The sequence below is a fragment of the Prorops nasuta genome, unplaced genomic scaffold, assembly GCF_024137725.1.
Source record: "Prorops nasuta isolate Cenicafe-Biocafe unplaced genomic scaffold, Cenicafe_Pnas_1.2 PNAS00006, whole genome shotgun sequence".
Taxonomy (NCBI): Eukaryota; Metazoa; Arthropoda; class Insecta; order Hymenoptera; family Bethylidae; genus Prorops; species Prorops nasuta.
Genome location: NW_027116803.1, coordinates 5,634,992 through 5,658,115, shown reverse-complemented (window position 1 = coordinate 5,658,115; position 23,124 = coordinate 5,634,992). Strand labels below are relative to the sequence as shown.

Below are 23,124 nucleotides of genomic sequence, written 5' to 3'. Positions count from 1 at the left end.
AGTGTGAAAAACTGCCAGATTAAGAGAGGCATGCACTCTCACTAAACAGAGTTGATAGACAGCTCTCCCGGAGAGTCCTCCAGAGACACAGTTATGAGGAGACTATATTTTCATCTTGTTTTGGGGACAAAGTCTGAATTTTTAGGATGAAAGATTGCTTCTCTCGAATGATGATGACGAATGGTTCAAAGAGGTGGAGTATTTCCTGCGTAAGAATTACGCGTTCGAGAGAGAGAGAGAGAGAGAGAGAGAGAGAGAGAGAGAGGTAGAGGTAGAGAGCATAAGAATTGGACTGGGGAGTGGCGAGAAAGCGAGAGGATCACGCGTGCGGTTCCTCGATTGTTAGGTCGCTGTTACACAGGTTCTTTAAGGCCGTGTCTCTGGTTTGCGCCGTAGCAGACCGAGTGCGCGCGCAGAGTCTCAACCGGCATCCGCCAGGAGTCGCTGCCTCTGTGGCCGGTGTGGAGCGCGCGAGCGGGCTGCTCAGTCTAATTTGAACCGTCGCGCGTGTCCGACGCGGCCTCCACGATTCTCAATTTGTCGTGACACGAGGCCTCCCGCGAACGATAGTCACCCGAAATCTGCTCTTCTCGAGGAACACCCCCTCTCTCTCCCCCTCCGTTGGATCGCAAAACTCGGCACGAAGAAAGAACAAAAACAACAAACGGAAAGAGAGAGAGAGAGAGAGAGAGAGAGAGAGAGAGACGAGGATGAACGATAGAAGAGTTTAAAAAGAAGGATAAAAATACTACGATTTGTTGCTGTGTATAGAGTGCGAAATTGTAAAAGAGAGGGAGAGAGAGAGAGAGATCGAAGTAGAGGGTGCTCCAAAGAGAAACTTTGGATACGCCACGGCTCCTAATTGGCATTGGTCGTCGGAGCGCTGGCTCTCGACGTTAGAAACGCGTGGCTCTTGATCGCTGTGTTGTATATTTACGTATATTCGTGTATTCACACATATATCGAACGGCGCTGTGCGGCGAGGCGCGACACTGTCGTGCGACGGAAGAGCGCTGCGGGGCATGCCGGTAGTATATTTAAATAGCATCTCGCGTCTGGTCAGAGGAAGCTGAAACTCCTTCTAACCGTGGCTACTGGCTGCTTCCTCCTTCGGAGTGCAACGCGATACCCCTCTCCTCCTTCTTTTTCTTCTTCTTCTTCGTCTCGTTCCTCCCATTCTTCTTCTTCTTCTTCTTTCCGCTGCTGCCGAGGAATTTGCCATTTTTTCCCCGTGGCCTCTGCCGAAAAAGCCGTGGAGGAGGGTCATGTGGAACGCTCGGCGTTCCTCGCAGGATGAGCGATAATCGTGAAAGTGACCAATCACCGATGAGCTCTTCATCATCGAGCGTTCGAGGTCGCGGCCACCTACGGTAAACGCTGAGAGATAGAGAGAGAGAGAGAGAGAGAGAGAGAGAGAGAGAGAGCAAAATGTCGCGGCAAGGGGATGCAAGAAGAATCTCGCTCTGGGAAATTCGTGCTTGAGGTAGTTGCTGAAGTAAGATGACGAAGAGGAGGCAGGTGGTAAGAGAAGAAGAAGAAGTCCTGAGCTTTGACCGGTAGAGGAGGGTTGTCGTCCCGAAGGAGGAAAATTCAAGGAGAATTGAGCGGTGGTGCGGTGGCGGCGGCGGTGGGTGGAGGTGGTGGTGGTGGTGCGGGTGCGGGTGGTGGTGGTGGTGGTGGTGGTGCAGCTACCGCTGGATCATTGGTCAGTCAAAGGGAGACGACGACAAGTGGAGCGATTGTACTCGCGCGCGCGAGAGAGAGAGTCCGAGGGCTGTGCGGGGTGAAAGAGGCCTCTCTCTCTCTCTCTCCTCTCACCCCTGCTAGACTCTGCGGACGGCATACCAGAGCTCGGATGATGTGGGCGTCTCTGCTTTTCACCGGGTTATTAAGCGGTTGGTGGGGCGCTCTCGCCTTGGCTGCGGCACCCCCCGCCAATCCAGCTCGACTCCTGCGGCAAGAAAAACTCGCGACGGACTTTCCGGACGTGGTCGTCCTAGAATCGAGAGGCACCAACAACTTGGCTCTGTCGTCTCACTGGTACCATTTCCCGGTGACGAGGCACCCGTCGGAGCACCCTTCTCCTCCTGCGTCCTTCGCCTCTCCTACCCCTGGCCCCGAAGAGAACGCCGGTGAACCGGGCTTCCCCCGGCAGTCCGAGATCCAACCATCCAAGATCCTCGTGAACGACTTGCGGCACACGACCACGCAACCGGCGGCCGTCCCCCTGCGGATAGCGCGATCCGTGGAGCAGCGCGGCAAGAAGCCGCGAAATCGGGCAAACTCGCCTCGCGAACAGAGACGAAGATGTAGGAAGAAGGATGGAGGGGGTTGCAGGGGCCAAAACTGGTGCCCGGACATGGACGTCGGCAACCGAGCTTTCCTAGCACCGACCGTTTTCGAGGCTAAAGCTAGAAGCATGTCCTCCGTGAGAAAGCCCGGCTCCAATTACGCCGTCACTTTCGAGGTCAAGCAGGTGTACAAGAGTCAACCTGGTTTTCGACCTCTCCAGAAAAACGACAGCGTTCGCCTGCATTTTCGTGACAAATCGGTGCCAGGTAAGTCCGCCGTATGTGGATACGACGGTAAGAAACAGCAGCAGCAGCAGCTCGAAGATCAAAGTGGAGTGGTGCGCGCTAATATAAAACGAGGAAAAGTGTATCTAGTGTTTGTGAACCGAGTGGGACCTAGAAACTTCACGATCCTCGGTGAGCCGGTGATTCGCAGTAAGAAAAACGAACAAGCGGTGCAGTCCGTAGTTCGACCGGATTATGGTGAGTATTTTTCTCTCCCTCTCACTATATACATATATACACATGTATAAAAATATCATAACGGAGAGACGCCGAATTTCACATGATGGTCGATGCGTTCGGGAATTCACGGCTGAGTCCGCGCACCGAGCATTATACATCTACCTGCGTGCACGCTAAATGGAGCAGTAATCGAGACGTAACTCGAAACGTGCTATCCAACTCGTAAGGGGCCTCTGTTTACTTACATATATATATATATATATATATACATATATTCCACGGTTAAACTAACGCCCGAGGGGGATGCCTTATAACACACGCTCGCGTACAATGCATTCGAAGATAGCTCGCGATCGAGCCAATAACAAGCCTGAGCGAGCCCCCCGCTGCTTTTCGCGTTCATCAACCAACCGAAAATATTCGACATTTTTGCATTATCCTCGCGCATTTATCTATATCGTTTCACGGTTCGGCTGTCTCATACCGAACGTTCGATTTCTGCTTCGAATGTCATTATCGATATTTATTGCGACCGTTCGAGTCGTGTAACGCATAATCGCGACAATGCCGCGTGCGCTTGCGACTAGTCTCCCCCTCTCCCCCCCCCCCCCCCCTCTCCCTCCTTCCCACCTATATCACTCTTAGCGACGGATTAAATCGGAGGAGCGGATAAACGGTCGGAACGACGAAAGTGGAGCAGCGGCACACGAACGGTGGTGTTTTCCATGAAAAGGAGAAACGTGACGGGAAGGATGGCGAGGGTGTCAAAGCGTGGAAAACTCGTAGGCAGCGCGGTCTGTGCTCGGTTCGTTGATCCGCGAGGCGCAAAAGCGGTACGTACGGTTGTCCTTCTTCCACTCGGCGCGGTGACTAAGGCTTCGGAACGTCGGTGGAGTCCGAGACGTCAATTATAAGGCCTTAATCGGAAACTCGTCCTTACTCCTGTTGGCTTATACTCGGCCACGAGCAGCAGCAGCAGCGGCGGCGGTGGCGGTGGCTACGAGGGAAAGGGGAAAGAATCGCTCTATCCCCTCTCCTCGAGCCTCTCTCGTTCCATCTCGCCCCCCCCCCCCTCCCCACATCTGCCCCTCTCCGTCTCTCTCTCTCTCTCTACCCGCCTACCACAACACTATCTTTGTGTATACTCGCTGGTTCCCTCTGCGCGCTAGTAGTATGTACGCGTGCCGTCGCCGTCGTATTCTCTTCTTTAGGCCGCTCGGCTCGTCCTAGTCTCTACCTCTGCCAGCCTCCTCCCCCCTCATCCCCCCTCTCTCTCCCCCTATCTCCCCCATTCCTTAAGTAGGTTGCACCCAGAGACCACCGCGCGCGCTGCGCCGCGAGAAATCGCTCAAGCTCCAACAATTCCATCAACCGACTCTTTGCGAAGATTCACCTCGAGACTTTCCACGAAGCGCACTCAAAAAAATCAACAGGGCTATATATACGAGGAACTATATATATATATCGATCATTGCGACATTTTAAGCCGATAAGCATCGGTAAGAGAAAAATTCTTCACGCGTGTATACCACGTAAGAGTGTAACGCGTTTAATTCCTAGGATCGATAAATACGATCACGATCCGCTTGTACGGTTCTCGTAGATAACGATTGAGAGGCGAGAAATGCTTTGGCAAATATATATAGGCGATTCCAATCGCGAGTGGATAGAGTCCCTAATTTCCGGAATGAAAATTGCAATAGTCCGCTGCTTTTCCTGCTTGATTGACGTTCGATCGTTTTCGACGTTGTCGTGGCAAATTGCTGTGAAAATTAATTGACAGCAATTATCGTTGGGGAAAAAAGGAGGGAAATAGTGTCGCGATGTCGAGAGTGACGGGTGCAATGTACCCGGATAATGATAATCGGCGTCTTGCGGAGCTCGAGGAATTAAGCGTGTATACATACATACATATATAGAAGAAGCTGGCACGAGTGTGATCAAAGGCAGTGAGCACTATTTGCAATTAGAATGATGAGCGTAGAGAGAGAGAGAGAGAGTCAATCAGGTATACCATGCGTATGATAGTGGACAGCAGCAGAGAGGCAAGAGGATTCTTTTGGCAAAGAGACGAAATGAGAATTAACGATCCGTGGGTCATTGGCAGGAATAAAAAGAGCATCGTGGGGCTTATGTGGAGAGAAGTTAGCAAGTAGCATTATTGGCAAGTTAATGGGAATAGAGCAGGGTAGAGCAGATTGTTCGTATATGGGGGAAGTGCGGGGCTGTGCGAAAAGGGAGTAAATCGGCGCATACGTATCCAGAGCACGTACGCCCTGTGCCCATACTCGGAGGAATTCGCAGATACGCTCTATATACGCCGTGTGGACCTTGGTAGAGGGGACCACACGTGTGACGCGCGTACACCACCACCACCAGCACTCTAACAAGAACCTATCACTGCGCGGACAACGATCAGGTAGACTGCTGGGCGCGCGCAAATCTATCCACTGTGCCGTTGTTGCCGCCGCCGCGCCGCGCCGCGCCGCGCCGCCGTCAGGTTCCCTGCGCTCCCTGACGTCTCTTCCATTTCGACGGATTTAATTTCTCCGAACAAACGCTCTATAGCGTGCGCCTGATTTTCCTCCATTTTTTCAACGGGCCCCCGTGATTAATGATTACGAATTTTTCTCGTCCTGCTCTCGCCCGGTCCCGAGCGATAACCACTAACATACATCATTTTCTAAAGGAAACGAAATTTTAATATCATCCCCCTCGGGCAATTTATGATCCTTCTCCTGTCCGGGGATTGAACGCCATCCGTAAACTGATGGCTATGCCAGAGAAATGGTCCTTTTGGAGATGCTGCTGCTAAGCAGAGCCTCCGAGCCGAATATCCGAGAGTACACAGTGCTATACATACCTATATACAGCTGGAGAGAGAGCCAACGCGTAATGGCCGCGCGCGCCAACCTGGACAAACTCGCCTCTAAATAACGCTTAACGAGTCCTCGCAATCATCGCCGCAACTTTCCCATAATATCCCGTCGATTGATCGCTGCAAATTTATCGGAACCTTTGACAAATAGTTTCCTCTCTGTAATACAGAGCCTCTCCATCAACTTCCGCCTAGCGTTTACAGCTTCTGCTTGCTTATTTACAATGACGTTTATGAATAATACATGACTCATCGACGCGTTCCAGTAACGCGCTAATTTTTGCATTGGATACACTCGATAAGTTTTCAACCGCACCGACCAAACTATACGGAGCGCGCGATGCCTTCTTGCTAGAGTAGCCGTTGATCTTGCAGAAAATGAATCAGCGCTGGCACGAATCCGAAAGCTTTGGCGAATACGTTTTGCAATTCAAGGTTGCGAACTTGAAATCGATCCCGTATGTATATACATATATATAAAGCTATACTTGCTTTCGTCATGCTCGTATATAGACATTTGATTTTACTCTTGTTTGGGAGAAACTGCGAAGGTGAGGAAAGGGCCGGTAGGGAGAAAAACCCTTGCGCAGCACGGAGTCCTATTTCTTCGTGTTTCTTTTTATTCCTCTCTCTCTCTCTCTCTCTCTCTCTCTGCGGCAAGATTTTTTTGTCAACGGTTAGCCAAGCGGAAAAAAGTAGAGCAGCCGATGGCACGGGTTTTCGGCTGCTCCCGCAGTGCTGCTGAGAATTTTTGTGGTCGAAGATTAGGAGAGTGAGAAGGGTAGGAAGAGGAGGAAGGAGTGGGGGGGGGGGGGGGGGGGGGGATTAACAAAGCCGATGGTAAGAATTTTTCAGCAAACGAGAGTCGACGATCTCTCTCTCTCTCTCTCTCTCTCTCTCTCTGGTGTAGTTGCAGTTGGAACCGAGAGTATATCACCTAGTGAACACGGCGGAAAACGAGGGATTCTCGTAACTGTGACTTGCCGAGCTTTAACGAGGGAAGCTTACGAAGGCGTGTCAATTGAATATGAGAATTCAGTGTATGGAAGGGGGAAAAAAGAGAAAAAGGGTGAGAAAGAGATATCATATTGCGGATAGGCGGATACTATCAGCCATCCCGAAGCTAGTCACGTAGCAGAAAATTTCACCCCTTCGCTACGAGCTCTGATTCTGTACGACGACTTTAACTTCTTTCCGCAGAGGTGTAGCCAGCAGCGCCCGTTGTATCTCGATTTTTTTAAAGTTTCACGCGGTACCCTCCCGCTGTATAGTCCATTGGACACACGTGTTCCCGGATCGCGGGGACCGCTCCTGCAGCCCACCACGTCCCTCGCTCGCTCCACGCACGCAGCTATTACATCAGAAAGTTAGCGGAATTCGCAGACGGAAATTTGATTGCTCGTAGGAAGCGTTCTAAGGTCGCGATGAGGCAGTTGGAAAAATGAAGCTTCCACTTGCGCGAGAGCTCGTTAGAACAGACAGTCCGACCTAGTGGTTATAAATATACCACTCACCAGCGAGTATTATTTACGAACGATCTGGAACACATTGAGGATTTGTGAAAGAGGGTCACGCAATATGAAAGGAAGGGGGGAGAGGGAAAAAAAGCGTATATTAATAGAGTTTTTTAACTCCGGAAGAAGCAGCGTTATACTCTTGCCGAAATACTATGGCTGGCGCGCGCGAGCGCGATCAAGTAGAATGACCAATTGTGTGGCTAGGTAGATTAGGTTCACGCCATCGGATAATAATACGGTATTATCTGGCCTGGCGCGCAATCGCCAGCTTCTACTTCAGACCTGTTGCGAGTAGCAGGTGCTAACTTACACGGACATTTTATCGCATTCTTGTCGTTATCTCGGACGGCCAGTAACTTAATGCTAAAACATCTTATTTTTGCTTATACAAAGTTCAGACACGGCCTGGCGAAACACAGAGGCTTCTTGTGTAGTACATGCCGCTCTTGTTTCGATATATATATATATATATATATATAGGGAGAGAGAGATGAGCGGAGGAGAGACTGGAGGAAATATGCTGATGAAATTTCTACTGGATGATCTAACGTTTGTGCCGCTGATGGAGTATTTACGAAAAAGGTCGAGGGAGGTGTGGCAAGGTTATAGCATAGTGAAAATAGAAGAGGAGCTTTGAATAATGCTCGATGGCACACAGAAGCTGCATCGTCACGGACGTTGACTCCTCGATGCTGGACAATTCGATAATTAACGAGGGCGTCGCACTAGCTCGTTGAATAATTCGTCGAGCGGGAACCTTTGATTACTACTGTGTCCCTATTTGTGGACAAAGCTTTGTAGCTCCCCGACGAGAGGCATTCTCCGCAGCATCCCTTGATTAATTCTGCTTTTCGCCAGATTCCCTCATTTTTGCTCCAATCATTTCTTACGTAGCGCAGGCTTCTTCTTTTCTTCGAGAAACTTTCGAGCTCTCTATATAAACTTACTCGTACGAGGAGATAAAGAGATTACGCCTCGTTACTGCATATAGATACGACCAATTCACAGAAATATAATCAGAGTTGGCGCTTCTCACGAGTGCTCGCGCTCTATGCTAATCGAGTCCGATCCAAGTGCTGTATAACGATCGGCTCGATGGACCGTATATATCCTACATATATATAGGGTGCATATACATATATAGATTGGTAAAAGTTGGAAATGCAATTTTTGCAGCGATAAGAAGACAGGAGGGATTCCGTAGATAAAATGGGTAGGTATAGTCCCGTTAGAGGAGTAATACGATGATTCCAAGAGTTGCGCCAAACTTTTCTAAGCGTCGCGGCGTCGTCGTGTTCAGCCAGCGTGCTGGCTTTCCATGACAGAGGCAAAGCTGTTGCAGGGAAATTTGCAAGAGTACGTAGACTATATAGCATAATGTACATGCGAAGCGAGGCGAGAAGGGCAAAGAGATATTTTCTTGGAAGGGAAGCGGGATGAGTGAAAGGGGGAAGAAACGACTGCGCGACCAGCGGTCTGGCAGACATAGCGCAGTCACAACACGCGACGAGTTATTGCCCCCGAGTACCCCGAGTACCGTCCTGCTTTCCCCCCCCCCCCCCCTCCCCCTCCTCATCCTCCTCTACCCACTCCCAATTCAGGCGCCAATTCCCTTTCGTTCCGGTCTCACCCGCTCATCTTAATTCTTCAAATTTAACACGAAAATCCTGCTGCTCTTCGAGTTCCCCCCAGCTGCTTTTTACGCCGCTATATATACATGCAATTTTACTTCGATGTAGAATGATACACGTTATATATACATATATATATATATATATATATCACACTATAGATCGTATATACAAAAGTACTCGCGCTAACATTTTATTGAATTAATGCGATAGTAAGACTCGTGTATATAGTTGTTGTTGGGAATTCAGGGCTGCACGGTTAGTGTAGCCGGTAAGTGTATATACATTAGTGCAGAATAACGGCAGAGCGGGCTAAGCTTAAAGTTGTGTAAAGCGAGCGTGAGCCGAGGCAAACGGAGCGCCGAGGAGAGCGGTGCCAGTGGCACTACTGCCAAAGGCACGGAGGCACGGTCCGTGCCGACTGAAGGACCGCCGGCGAAGGAGGTGGAGAAGGAGGAGGAGGAGGAGGAGGAGGACGAGGAGGAGGAGAAGGAGAAGAAGGAGAATTACCAGAGCAGAGAGGGGAATGGGGAGAATTCGGTGGCGGGGATAGGCAATGGCACCTGGTCGGCTACTCGGACAATCGGTAGGTATAGAGTGGCGCTACAGCTAGTCATAACAATAACTATATTATACAACAGAGGATACCGCCGTCATTCCGTCTGTCTCACTCCTGCCACTCAATTAGACCCCACAGAGAAAATTCTCCTTCGATTCTTATATATATACTTTCTGCCGTATACCCTCTGTCCTACCGTAATTTCACTTATCCCCCCCCCCCCCCTCCAACCCCTTCTTTCCTTCCTCTGCCCCCCTTTATTATTTTAGTTTGCAATCGAACTGCGAATAATGTTCAAACGTTTCTCTCACCTCTTTTTTTCTCCTCCCTTCCAGTCTCACGAACGACTGGAAAGAGTGAGCATAGGTCAATGAAATAAGGTATGTCCTCGTTGTATCAGGCTCCGTTGTTTCTCTCCACCCTCACGGATCCATTGTTTCAACTGGTGCTTATACAAAGGAGATTGATTACCGAGAAACGCATCGCGTGACATTTTTAATTCTTCCCACGTTGCTCACATTTTATATATACAATAGGAGAATAACGAATGCATTGACTAAAATGCGAGGCACTTTGTGTTTAAGAATGTAGGCTCCGAGAAATATTTCTCTCTCGGAGGGTCTAGGCGTTTATTTGCTGCGAACATGGGCGAGATTCGGCCATAACGCAAAGTTTTCCACCATTTTTCCCGAGATTCTTGAATTTGTTTGGAAAATCAATATTTTAGTTGTAGAGCGCTGAGATACTTTTAGTTGGAGTTTTGATTAAAAGTAAAAGAGTGTTTTGTATCTATATTTATTTCGTAACTTTCGAACTTTACGGTGTTTAGTGTTCATGAAGAAAGGAGCAGACTAGAGCGATCTTTTCAAACAAGAAAATTCGAAGAATACCTTATAGCGATGGATCTATATTAAGTAATAGGGTCAATTTATGAATTAAAATATTTGTATAATATAAAAATTACTATTTTTGGTGAGATAATGAAAGATTTGCGTTCTTAAACTGTATTTTTATTCAGAACCGATTTTTCAAATATTTTTAACCATATACGCTCTTCCATATGCAGACCTTTTCGCGTTACATCAATATTTCGGTTTTAAAAAATAAACCAATTGTCTCCGTGAAAAAGGGGTGGTTTTACCGCAAAGACAAAACAATTTCTGATGAAAGAACACTTTTTTCCCTCGCTTTTTACTTAATTAATGAATACACTATATAAAAACTGCCAAGCACAAAAAGAATGAAGACTAATTTATTACTTTATAAATAATTCTCTAAAATGTGCTATCGACGTTTAGATTGCGTTCAATCTTCTTTAATTTTGTTCGTTTTAGCTTACCTATACTACTTCTCTTCCCGCCTATGAATAAGTCATAAGCTTAATATAATTTTTTTTGTTCTTATGTGTGGTGGCCCCTTTTTAGCGGTAGATCCTTTGGCTCTACTCGGTCTTATATATTTTTGTAAATTTAAAGAATTATTTAACAATATTAATGATGATTGAATTAATGACAGAAAGATAGACATTTATACGTATATATATATATATATATATATATATATATATATAGAAAATAGCATAAATTTTGGCTGAAATTAATAGAATGATTGATGGGAGTACTATAAAAGTCTTGGTAAGATTCGAGAGAAAATAGCGCACGAAGGAGATAGCTTTACATATTATATCTTCAACATATATATAGGTCTTCCGACAAAGAGAAACTAAACCTTCGTCTATGTCACGTGTAATAGGACTATTGCAATCTAGCTCCGATAAGGAGTAAACTGTTGCATTACGTCACGTATAAGGAGAGAGAAATATTGGATTCGTCACCTCTGGATACCTCGTCAACTCAGCTTTCCCCTGCACATACCATAAACATTTAAATATATAAAATTTTATTCCAAACAAATCTGCTAAAAGTACAACGTAACAAGATTTGGCGTATTAATTACAGAGAAATATTTAGAAGCTTGTGGAACATTGGCAGAATAATGGCTTCATTGTTCTATCTCGTTCGGTTAGGTGCAGATAATTAGGAAGATAATCGTTTGTTAACTCGCTAATAGCTCGTTGAGATTATTAATACTGCAAATGCGTTGAAGCGCAATTAAAGTAATTACATGAGCTGCTGGGTGGCAGGTAAGAAATTCTTGGGGATTGGAAAGCAATGAGGAGAAAAAGTAGTGGAGGAGGAGAAGAAGAAGAAGAAGAAGAAGAAGAAGGCGGAGGATGAGTAGGAGAGGGAGATATAGGGACAGGGGGGGGGGGGTAGGTAGAGGATCAGCGAGGAGAAGGAAGAAGATGAAGAAAAAGAAGAGGAAGAAAAGATCCGAGAGATAGAAATAAGACGTAGGTATAGCAGTGAAATGAATTTCTTTCCGTCTCAATTTCTGTCAGCTACGCAGAAGAGAAGAGACATCAAGCGAACGATCGAGGATAAGACAGACTGGATTTGCTCTTAAATCGGCAAGTAGCAGCAGGCTAGCATCTTTACTTTCTTTGCATGAAATGCAGTGGTCAACTGTGTGCGCACGGCTGTTTCATGGCGGCCGTTGAGAGCGTATAAGGCCAGAACCTCCACAGCCGGATCCGGCGACAACCGGGATTCAGCCTTTAGCCGTATTGGCCACTCGCGGAACTGTTCGTTACGTTTATATGGGCTCTTCGCTTCGGTTATTCCCTGTTTGTTTCGATGTACCTTTCTATACTCCCCGTTCATCGGCCGCCCGGTTTGTTGTGGGAAAATTGTAGAAAACAAACTCGTTTCTCTCCCTTCCATTCGTAATTCGTACCGCTCCCAACCAGAATTCTTCTTCTTCTTCTTCTTCTTCTTTTGCTACCCCCACCTCCTCTTCTCCTCCTGTCCTCGGTATTTCGCTATATATATACATATATATATATATACGGCTCACAATTAATTTTATTAATACGCCCTCGATACACTTTAGTCTTCCGATTAAGGAAGAAGCAGGAAGAGCGCGTACATATATACTGTACAATGTATTATATCGTATTCCCAACTCTCTGCTTACTGCTATTCTAGTTTTCTGCGAGATAGTAGACTGCGGAAACTCGGACACGCGACTTCCCGCGATTTATGAGGGATTGCGTATAGGATTCCCGGTAATTCTTCTCACAGCGTTAAATAGAGCATTATAAATAGTCCGGCCATTCGTTGTGGATCATGTAGATTTTCTCATTAAGGAGCTGAAAATTTTCACGGATTTACACAGATAAAAACTGCATAAAATCCGCGTATATAAATTAAGATATTATATGAGTGAGAAAAAGCGGTGAAAATTATGGAGGGGGGGGGGGAGTAAGGGGAAGAGTCGGGAGAGAGGGAGGGGGAAGGGGTAGGTATTAATCGGGGAATCTTAAAGGCGAAAATGTTCGGGCGTTAAGTGAAATCGCGTAGCGGAGCCGATTAAGTAGTGTTAACAAACGCTAACGATACTATTTATGGCGAGTAGGCGCGGAGGAGGAAGCGCTCTCTTTCCTTCAGCGTCGCTCTCTTTCAGACCGTAGAAAACTCTCGGAATTGGAGAAGAGGCTCTCGTGGAGCTTCTTGGTCTCGTTGCGAACACGCTTACAATCACGGCTGTACCCGGCTTCAGCTTCGGCGTCGGCGACGCTGGCGCAAATGCGAGGCGACGAAAATATTGGGTCTATTTCGAAATTCTATTTCGGTTCGTCGGCCGAGGCAGCGAGCGTGTGCCCCGTCGCTCTGCTGCGTGACTCTCTCACGCACGCACGCATGCAGCATCCAACTCGACTTAAACTTTCCTCAACTCAAACTTCTATTTCTTCCGTATTTTTTGTCCTTTCCACGGAATACCAATCCATCCTCCTTAATTTCCTCCTAGCAAATTTCAATTTTCCAAATAAAATGCTGGAAAAAATATAGCGGTTCGTTGAAAACGTTTCCTTGTCATAGAGCTGGTTATTCGAGGAAAAACTATTAACCGTGTCTGTATATATATACACATACGCGCGAAAGTTAATTCGAGGGGAGAGGGGGAGTGGAGAAATGCAATCAGTTTGTCGATCGATCGTACGCGAAATGCTTTAAAAAGGTGTGTAATTGGATAAGGACACGATTGCATAGGGAATTATTTGTCGCGCAATTACAGTCCCTTTTCTCATGGTGCATACATCGTGTAGGTCAAATGACCCCTTGACCGGAGAGAGTTGGCACGCGTTGCAGAGTCACTTGGCACATGTTAATATAACAGCACACAGCGCACACAACATCGTACGACCTCCAGTAGCAAGTTTTCTAAACATCATTTTTCACCAGTTTACTATTATCGTTGTACGAATCGGTATTTATCGGATTTTTCCAAGAAATGACTCTCGATCAATTTCTCCCATTGCTCGTATTATTTATAAAAGCTCCCGTAGATCTCTGCGAGAAACAACTTTACCCAATTTCATCATAAATAATTTTTTAATAACGTACAAACTTCTGTACACGCGCATACCTATACTCGTGATCTCTAAATGAAAAATTTCAAAAGGAATTATACACGTAACTCGATTCGTTTATCGAATAAAAATACCACTTTTGAGCTTCTTATATTTAAATACACACGCGCACACTCTTACATAACGTAGAGAATAGCAAGATTTTCCGAAGACTTATCCACGCTCGCGAGAAATAACCTCAATCTCCTATACCAAGTAAGAGAAAAAAAAGAGAAATATTTATCGAAGGTCGGCAGTGATATAGGAATCGAACTTGTACTTTTCTATGTTCGACCAATGGTGAATGCTCAAAGTTTTACCCACAGTGATAGCGATCTAAAGTACAATGCCTATTTGCCGGCTTGGGAATGCTCCAGTACCCAACGCCTCTCGTTTCGACAGCAAGCACACGATTCGTGAGGCCGCTCCAAGAATGGATTGACGTAGCTTTTTTTTCCTTTAACTATCGCGCAGCAAAGCGCTCATACACGAAGCTGCTCTATACCATTGCCGTTTTTCTCGGCTCTATCGCTTATTTCCACTTCTCATTTGCGGGATTCCGTCGAGCTAAATATCTCCGGCACACTCCCTTTCGTCAAATATTTATTTCTCTTAACTGGAGATACACGAGCTTCGATTAGCTCGACTGTTTTCCCTCAAATTCCTATCGCTCGTTCTTCTTTCAACAAGCTTCTTCGAGTCGACCGTCTGAAACGGGATAAGCAGCTCTCTACTCGCGCTCCCCAGCTCCACGAAACATCGTTATTCGTTCTCGGATCTTTCGTCTAAGAGGACTCAAGGACGTAGAAGTTGCGCCAATTAAGCTACTCTAATCGCTCCTATTGTAGCGGCCAATCGTTGTTCTCTCCGACTGCTGATATTCGATCTCGCGAAGCCTCTTTCGAAGTAATTATATAAATATATGTATAGAAGGGTATGTATATATATTCTATATGTATAGACATACTTGTGCTCGAGAGGTGGTGGGTCATGGGTCACGCGCGGTACAGAAAACTCGCGTATGGAAATTGGCCAGGATATTGGTACAAACGTTTCGTTAATTGGCTCATGAAACATGCGTACGCGTGACGTCAGCTGGTATCTCCTCCCTGTCTCGCGCAGAGTGCAATTTTTCACCCGAATAACTGATGGATGGAAGCTGAAAACTGCCGCGATATCTTTCGATCGAAAGTGCGATTCTCCGCTCTCGATATGCACTCGCCACTCTAGGAAACACGTCGATATATATATATATATACGTATACGCACTGAATTAACAATATATGCTACTCCCGAATTCATTTGCAACCTCCCCCCTGGAAAGTTTTTCAAGAAATTTCAATAGAAGTTGGCGCAAAGTAGCTTAGAAAAGTTTGCTAAGCGTGGCTGTTGAACTGTGTGTGCAACACGGAGCAACTTGGAGAAAACGTTATACTATATGTATGCATTGTATACAATTTAGTAGGTGTAAGTATACAATTCGCAGGTATATATACGTTGCCCGCGAATACCGTGCAGCTTATACAGTTTCAAGCAAGTTCTATTAATACGACCCTAATGGCTAGTTACATCAACCTAAATTACCCGCTTGTTGTGCGAACGAACTTAACTAATTTACAGTTGGTCAAATCGTATGTACATATATATATATATATATATACACCTTTTAATTAATGTTTATTGGAGCAAGAAACTCGCGATTAATTCCTCGCAGTTTTCACTGGGAAGAAAGATACGAGTGTGTATATGTATAGCGGAGAGTGGGTTAGCGCGCGCGCGCCTCGTATATTTTCAACAATATTGGAGAATTGAAGTGGCTCCGAGTGCAGAGAAACGAACGGGGTTCCGTGAGTCACGCGGGACTGATATCTTTGGTCGATCGCGCGAACAGTTTGCAATAGGATCTCCGAACTGCGTTTGGTAACAGTTGATTCCCGGTGGACGCGTTAGGGAAAACTGGCCAGCCTGCGGAGTGTGTGTATATATATATATATATATAATAAGTGTGGGGAGGCTGAAGTTCACTAGCAACAGCGGCCGCAAAGTGCTGCGTGTAATTCCCGGGATTCAGCCGAGCTTTTATCGCCCAGAGAGCTAGAAATCGCGAGTCCAACAATTAGCTCGTCGGTCAAACTCTCCGAAAGAGTCAAGCCGCCCTTCAGGACTGCGCCGGGCTAACATGGAAATTTCGTTATCCCTGGGAACACTGGATAAATATAAGCGTGTGAATGAGTCGAGCGCGGAATTATTCTCCATTGTGTGCTTTTCATTATTATATGTAGAATATATATACCGAGTATAAAAATCACTGGAGTATATCCACGTGGCTCATCGCTTTAAAAGCCTCGGAACTGAACAGAGAGACATATCTTGTATACTTATATGTATATACTGTAAATATAATAAATTTCTATTTGAAATACATTTAGAAAGCTTCCACTTTAGAAAGGATCGCCTCTCTAATCAGATCGATCTGTGTATTATGAGAGAGAGAGAGAAACCGATGGTAGATATATGTATATATACGTAAAGTGTTTGGAGGTATTTCACTTTATGGAGACATGCGCAATTTGACAGATTATATTATATAGAGAAGAAACGTTGGAGGGTAATTTTGAGTAGTTAAAATCACAGGTGGAATGATACAGAGAGATAAACGGATCGATCGGCTGATGAAAGTAGAAAGGACTGATGTGCTATAGTGGTGGAAAGGGGAGGTGAAGGAGAAGAAGCAAGCAGTTTCTACCTTCATTCACCGTCGATTTACTCGCAACGTCAACCCCCGCTCTCGACAGTGGCGCGTCTATATATGGACGAGATCGCCGAGAAAAGCCGGTTACCCGGGAAGCGGTGCTCGTGAATTTTCATCGTGGTATATATACCCGAGAACGCGGGGAAATACCATCCTTTCCATCACGAAGAAAAGGGTTTACAGACCAATAACGAGAAAGTCATTCGAAGCTAAAGTAATTCAGGTTATTGCGCTCGTTTTTCCGTAAACAACTTACGTTTCACGAGTAGATTCGTGAAACGTATTCACCACTCGACGATACGCGTAAACTTACTCAGGTACTCGATTGCGCCTTATTGAATTTTCTCCTTCCCGGACTTGGAAGGGACGGACAGCATCTACATCCGAAACACGTTTATTCCCCAAGATGATCGGATTACTAATCATCTCTCTGCTAACTACTATATATATAGAGGGAGAGAGAGATTGGGAGGGGAGTGTGTCCGGAACCGCGTGGAAGCAGGGATTTCAGAAAATTCGACGGAAAGCGTGTATATGTAGGTGCAACGTGGAAGAATCGAGTCCATCGGGAGCTTGAAAATTGCCAAGCGACGAGACGGCCGTACTATGGTATTATGCATATGTGTATATTATATATTTACTTTTGAAAAAGGCTCGCATGAGCGTTGCGAGTGGCCAGGACCGATGATTAAAGACTCGGCCGGCTATAAAAGATCAACGACATGGAATATATTTGCATTATATGACTATACGGAGGGTATATCGTAACAAGTTATCGGATTAATTTTGGTAAGAGTGCCCGAGGACACATGAATAATATAAAGCGATAGAATATCCTATCGTGCTTAATTTATTCACCGCTGACCCGATTTATAATGCTATTAGTCATATGACGATGCGTTCCCAGCAGATATCCGTAATAATTAAATTGCTTCAAGTGTGTGCTTAAGCGAACGAGGGCTTTGCTTCAAAGGTATTCGGGGCCACTAGCCGCGCCCGCGCGAGCTCGCAAGTCGTTTCCGGTCAAAAGTTTTGTTACGCTGACGATGCGAGCCCCGCATCGCATCGGTTCATTTGAATATCGAGCTGCTGAATTTCTCGCAAATTTCTGTTTCAGAAAGTTCCCTTTTCACTGGACTCCATAATTACTCCATTTACAATGGCTATCATAATAGAGCTAATTTCCCTTTGGTTGCTTTCGCCTCCGCCGCATTCAGATTCATTTATTAATCTAATCCATCGTTTCCCTCACTCTATATCTCTATCTCCGCAGCTCCGATTCAATTGTCCATTAAATATTGATCGTCGATCAAACCTATTCATCAACGAGATATTAATGGGAGAATTAAAAGAATCTCATTGGATGTATCGTTCGATATCGATCGTTGCAGAGCCTCGCTGCATTTGCAAGGAATAAAATAAATTTTTAACAATCGATATAAGGCGGCTCGAAAATGGCAAGATTTATTCAAGGTAAAAGAGTAGAGGGACGGAGGTGCGGAGAATTGGATCCGGAACAGGAAATGGAAGAGAGAAGAGCGACTGTAAACGCGTATATTTTTGCCTGCAGAGTATAAGCGAAGTATTTATTTCGCATTAACGCGATAGCTTGGCCGGTTCTTCGTAACTGCGTTTACCCATAATTTATCAAGAAAATTTGTCAGATGGAATCTATATAGTGTACATATTACAAGGGTGACCGTGACAGCGGTACAACCGGTACATGACAGATCCGTCTAACTGTCGGGTACTTTGAAGAATTAATTATTCACAATACCGATAAAACTTTGCCATTATCAATTTCCACTTGCCACTTTGTACATACCGGGCAAAATGACGCGAAACAAAATGTATTCTTATATAAGGTCCGTCTCAGTGATTCAATCATATATATATATATATATAAGTATAGTTGTAGTCGAATTTAATCCACGTTTGGTGGTCGTGGCTCAACAGGTCTGGGGTGCCAGTGGGCGGCATTGTTTTTTGTAATACCGATGAATATTAATGGGCAATTCGTGAAAAGAGAAGGCTAAGGAATCACGGCTGTTAATGCTGCTACCACTACAACTACACTATACTCACCCTCGTTCTCCATCTCGCTTTTATATTCTTTTCGCGTTTGCGGCTTAGTCATCGAGAAAGAGAGAGAGAGAGAGGAGCTCGATGAATCCACTTTACGTGGGTATTCAAATTTCGAGTGAGTGTGCCCGGAATGAGAGATCTCCCAACTCCCCCCCCCCCCTCCTTCCTCTCACTAAATTTTTTTCTCCCCGCAGAAACGCTGGGGCAAATCGTTTATCACGATTTCTGCGCTCGGTACATAATATAATAAAGCCATCAAGATCGAGACAGGCCTATATATAGGTAATATATACAAAGAGCGGAGTTAGATCGCTATATAGTAGCCCTGAGGTTTTCTTATACAGAGGGGTATATCGGATGACGTCGAGATACCGATTATTTTACAGTAGATGGTGAGAAAGCAGATTTGAACGAGTGCAGATCGCAGTTAAACGAGTGCCTATTAGCCGTGGCGCTAGGCTGCTCTCCCGTGGCGCTTTGTACGAAAGTCAGAGGGGGAGAGAGAGAGAGAGAGAGAGATGAAGGGGGTACGGGGAATGAGGGAAGGGGGGGGGGGGCTACACGTAGAATGCAAGCAAGATATCCCAAGTAAAAGGTGAGCAGCAGGAGTGAGCCCGGCCTGTCACGTCCCGCGCTGCCTGATAAAAGGTTATGCCAGGAATGCCGTTTCATGAGAGCACCACGCCGCTATATTAATTATCGCTTGCGCCAGTTTTGCCGAACGATCCACATCCATGCACCAACAAGATCGACCAGATCTCTCGATGGAGAAAAAACTGTTGCTGCTCGGAGCTGCTACTTTGCCTACCACGCGCGCTCCGCTTCCAAGAAGAATATCCGCCTTTTGAATTTTCCTGCTCTTCCCCCGAAAAAGATTTACCGAGTAAGAATCGAATCATAAATCGAACGAAGGAATTCCCATCTGACTTAATCACCGGGAAGAAGTATTATAGGGCACTTTGGTGGTAGGGGACTCGGAATAAAGTCGGTTTGGCCGAACATGACAAGCATGCATATGAGTCGGGGCAAAGGAAAGCCGCCGAAATGCAGTCTACCCAGTAGCCAGGGATAATTGTCATTCTACTTGAGAGGTAGGTGGGTCCTGTCTCGTTCGCCAAGGCCTCTCACCACAACGAATTTCCCTATACACACTGCCTTTTATACTTTACCCAACTGATGCGATGAGCCTATAAACGCTCGCGGCAATAATAATGTTGTCCGACATATAGCTTCACGTCGCGTCCTATCGTTTGTAGGCATGCTCATCCTCCTCCACACATACACAGCCATCTCACCTCTGTACGTACACAATCTCGTATTTTCTACACGCGTATAGCAAGGACTCCCCGATGTTTTAACGCGCAATGTCACATATATAATTCGCCGTTCCGTACGTACGGCTTCTTTTCATCCTGTCGAAACCGTTGGAATTTTTCCCAGATTAGTCGGTAAATGAAACAAAACTTTATTTGACCCCGTTCGCACGATCGCTATCCTCTGTATATTATCATACATGGAATGTACAGGTACATTACACAGAGTTTCGTCATTCAAATCCCTCCAAATGTTTCCTCTTTTTCACAGTCCAAGTTTATATTTCGACGGGTATGTACCATATCAACCGATATGTATATATAATAATAGGTGTGTATATATATAGCCGTGCACGCTCGTCAAGTATAGAAACCCATAATTTTAGTAGTTCAATCGTGGTATACTATAAAGCTTGGTAATTTGCTTGCATAAAAGCTCTCGCTGGGAGACACGCGGCCGGCCAATCGCGCAGGGGGCGGAATAAAACCGGCAATAAAATGTCTAGCACCGTAAAGCGCGGGCGATGGCCAGGCCCGGTCGTCCTTTGCATTATATTCACGTTCCTCTCGGGTTCGAATCTACCGGAATACCGTTCCGCGAATTTTTATCCCACAGCGGCGAGTCGGGACGAGAACCGATCGCTCCGATCCCGCAATTATCGCACGTTCCTTCGCGAGTTTCACGATTGGATTATTAAACTTTCTAGCGGATTTTCTTTGTTTTCTTCCGGTACGAGATGCCAAAGCGATCGGGCGACTTGTCTCGATATGGAGCCGCGGGAGCGCGCGAGCGCGATCTCTTGCTTTCGCCCGACGCAAATTGCCAATATATATTCTATTTGTGTTCGGTATAGGTACGTCTAAACTCGGACGTATTCTCCCAGCTGCTAATCGCACTATACTTATCCCATTAGAAGCAGATCGTATCGATTGCATTAATCTGCCCGTAATATTTCTTAACATTTGAACAACTTACGGCTCAGGCTTATGTCTCTCTCTCTCTCTCTCTCTCTCTCTCTACCTCCACACGATCGTTATAATTGTAACTGTATTGTAAACTATGACCACTGTATTTTAAACTCAGCTAGCCAATTAAATGGTCATATACGCGCTGTTTAATATCAAGTTTCAGTTTATCCAGTTTATCTCTCGCTCTCGCGCGTGATTAATAAATTCAAATATCGAGAGAAACCCTATATACTATATATATATATATATATAAGGTACATCGACCCTGACCTTTTCCGTTTTTCGTCTGATTTACGCGTATGATAAATTTGTAAATCTCACGCAACGTTAGAAAGAGGGAGAGAGGGAGAGATAGATGTATAGATGGATAGGGCGAGGGAAGACAGGGGGGGGGGGGGCTGTGGGAATTAAGCTGTGGATCGGCATTTGGATCTGGTGAGAGAGTAATTTGCTTCAATTTCAAAGCTACCGTGGCTTCCCACGTAACGACACGACTGACCCTGACCCTGTCTACAAAGTGCAAACTGCCCGATAAGATCGTCGATACTCTCTATATAGTACAGTGTACATGTATACCTTCCGGTTAGCCGGCCTCGGCTTGTACGATAAGATGATTCAGTCATTGGGCAATTGCGATAGTGGTGGAAAGTTAGTGGTCGATTTCTCATTGTCAATCCTCTTTCTTTTCCATTATGTCGATCCCCAGGCCCCTTACCATTTACCATCACCACGAGAATCTTACTCCTGATGTACATATGTATAGCGAAGCACCGTATATCCCGCGTTGCTCTCGGCCGCCTCTGCCAGAGAGCCTGTTGTGACTTGACGCGCTTCTCATCCGGTGTGAGATTACATCGGCCTTATCGATGTCGATTATTTATATAACATTCGCCATTGTCTATTGCCTGAATCATCGATGCATTCCTTCAAGATAAAAGCTTTTTCCACTATCGCACTACTCCATTATTACATTCTTTACTTGAAAATTTTTATTCCTCGCCATCTATGACTATAATTACTGTATATAGAAAAGTACTCAAAAATTCCATCCGTATATTTTTCAAATTTTCCCTTGCTCTCGATGTCGTGCAAAGTTTAGATCACTCTGATTGGAAAAGGTACAAAATTTGCCTACTCCGTTTATATACTATGTGATATATATATATATATATACACACACACGAATACAATTGTAGGAAGGAAACGGTATAATGGTTTTGTTCTGTGATTCTGATTGAATCTGTCGTTTAGTCCAGTCGACCAGCCAGCGTGCTAGTCAGCTATTATTTAATGATATAGAGGTACACACGTGCAACGATTTAGCATCATATATATGTATACATATACAGATAAAGAACAGGAGAGAATTACGAAGTAGGTTTTGCGCCACTCCACACGCGATTACTCTTAATCCAGCGACTCGTTTGTGTCTTGCCACAGCCAATTTACGTTTCTATCGGAATATTCAAGCCTTTGCCCATAAACGGAAAACTCATTACAAATTTTGGCCACTGTATCGATTAATCCGAATAATCTATAAGCATCTAATATCGTGCTCTGTTTGTGGGGTTATTATATATATATATACATGTGTGTGTGGCTGTGTGTTACCGAAGCAATCAGTGCCACTGAAATTTAGTTAACTCCAGTTGCGTACAAAGATATGAGCCTGTGCATGGTACTTACAGACATAAGCTGCGGCCAGAATGCCAGGGCGATTAAAGCACGTATATCGCATATCCCACGAGATTCTTCGTGACCGGGGAATGGATAAATAATGGTATCCAACGTTACAGTAGCGTGCTTTCGCTTCCACTATGTTGCTGGCAAACGCGATATGCACGCCAAACGGATACCAACTTGGTTAAGTACACAAGCTTTCAGGAAAGCTTCCTGGATCACACGAGAAAAGACCTTTCGTTGAGCGCACGTGACGGGAAATTTCAAACTCGGCGCGACGATAAGAATCGTTAGGGAAAACAGGGATTATCTATAACGCGGCCTCTCCTTCGGGGAAATACTTACATCATTCAATAATCAGGGGGATTTCCTAGCTGGTCAACACTGGATAAAGATGCATGTAAAATTGATGGAATAAAATGGGGGAGGGGGAGGAGAGGACAGGTTGAATTTTCTCGATGAGTATACCTATAACGGCAGATATTGAAGCGGAGAACACGCGTGATCATCTGG

The 23,124-nt window shown here is 45.5% G+C and overlaps 1 protein-coding gene across 2 annotated transcripts in view; it reads left to right on the top strand.

Moving 5' to 3' along the window:
- The first annotated feature begins 1,691 nt into the window (after window positions 1–1,691).
- Window positions 1,692–23,124, top strand: part of vn (membrane-bound neuregulin protein vein) — a 152,937-nt gene continuing 131,504 nt past the window's right edge. For both annotated transcript variants that reach the window (XR_010822795.1, XM_066728618.1), the window contains exon 1: window positions 1,692–2,774. Coding sequence is in view for 1 of the 2 variants with exons in the window: in XM_066728618.1 (XP_066584715.1) it covers window positions 1,856–2,774 (919 nt within the window). In the remaining variant the exon portion in view is untranslated. The remainder of the gene's footprint in view (window positions 2,775–23,124) is intronic.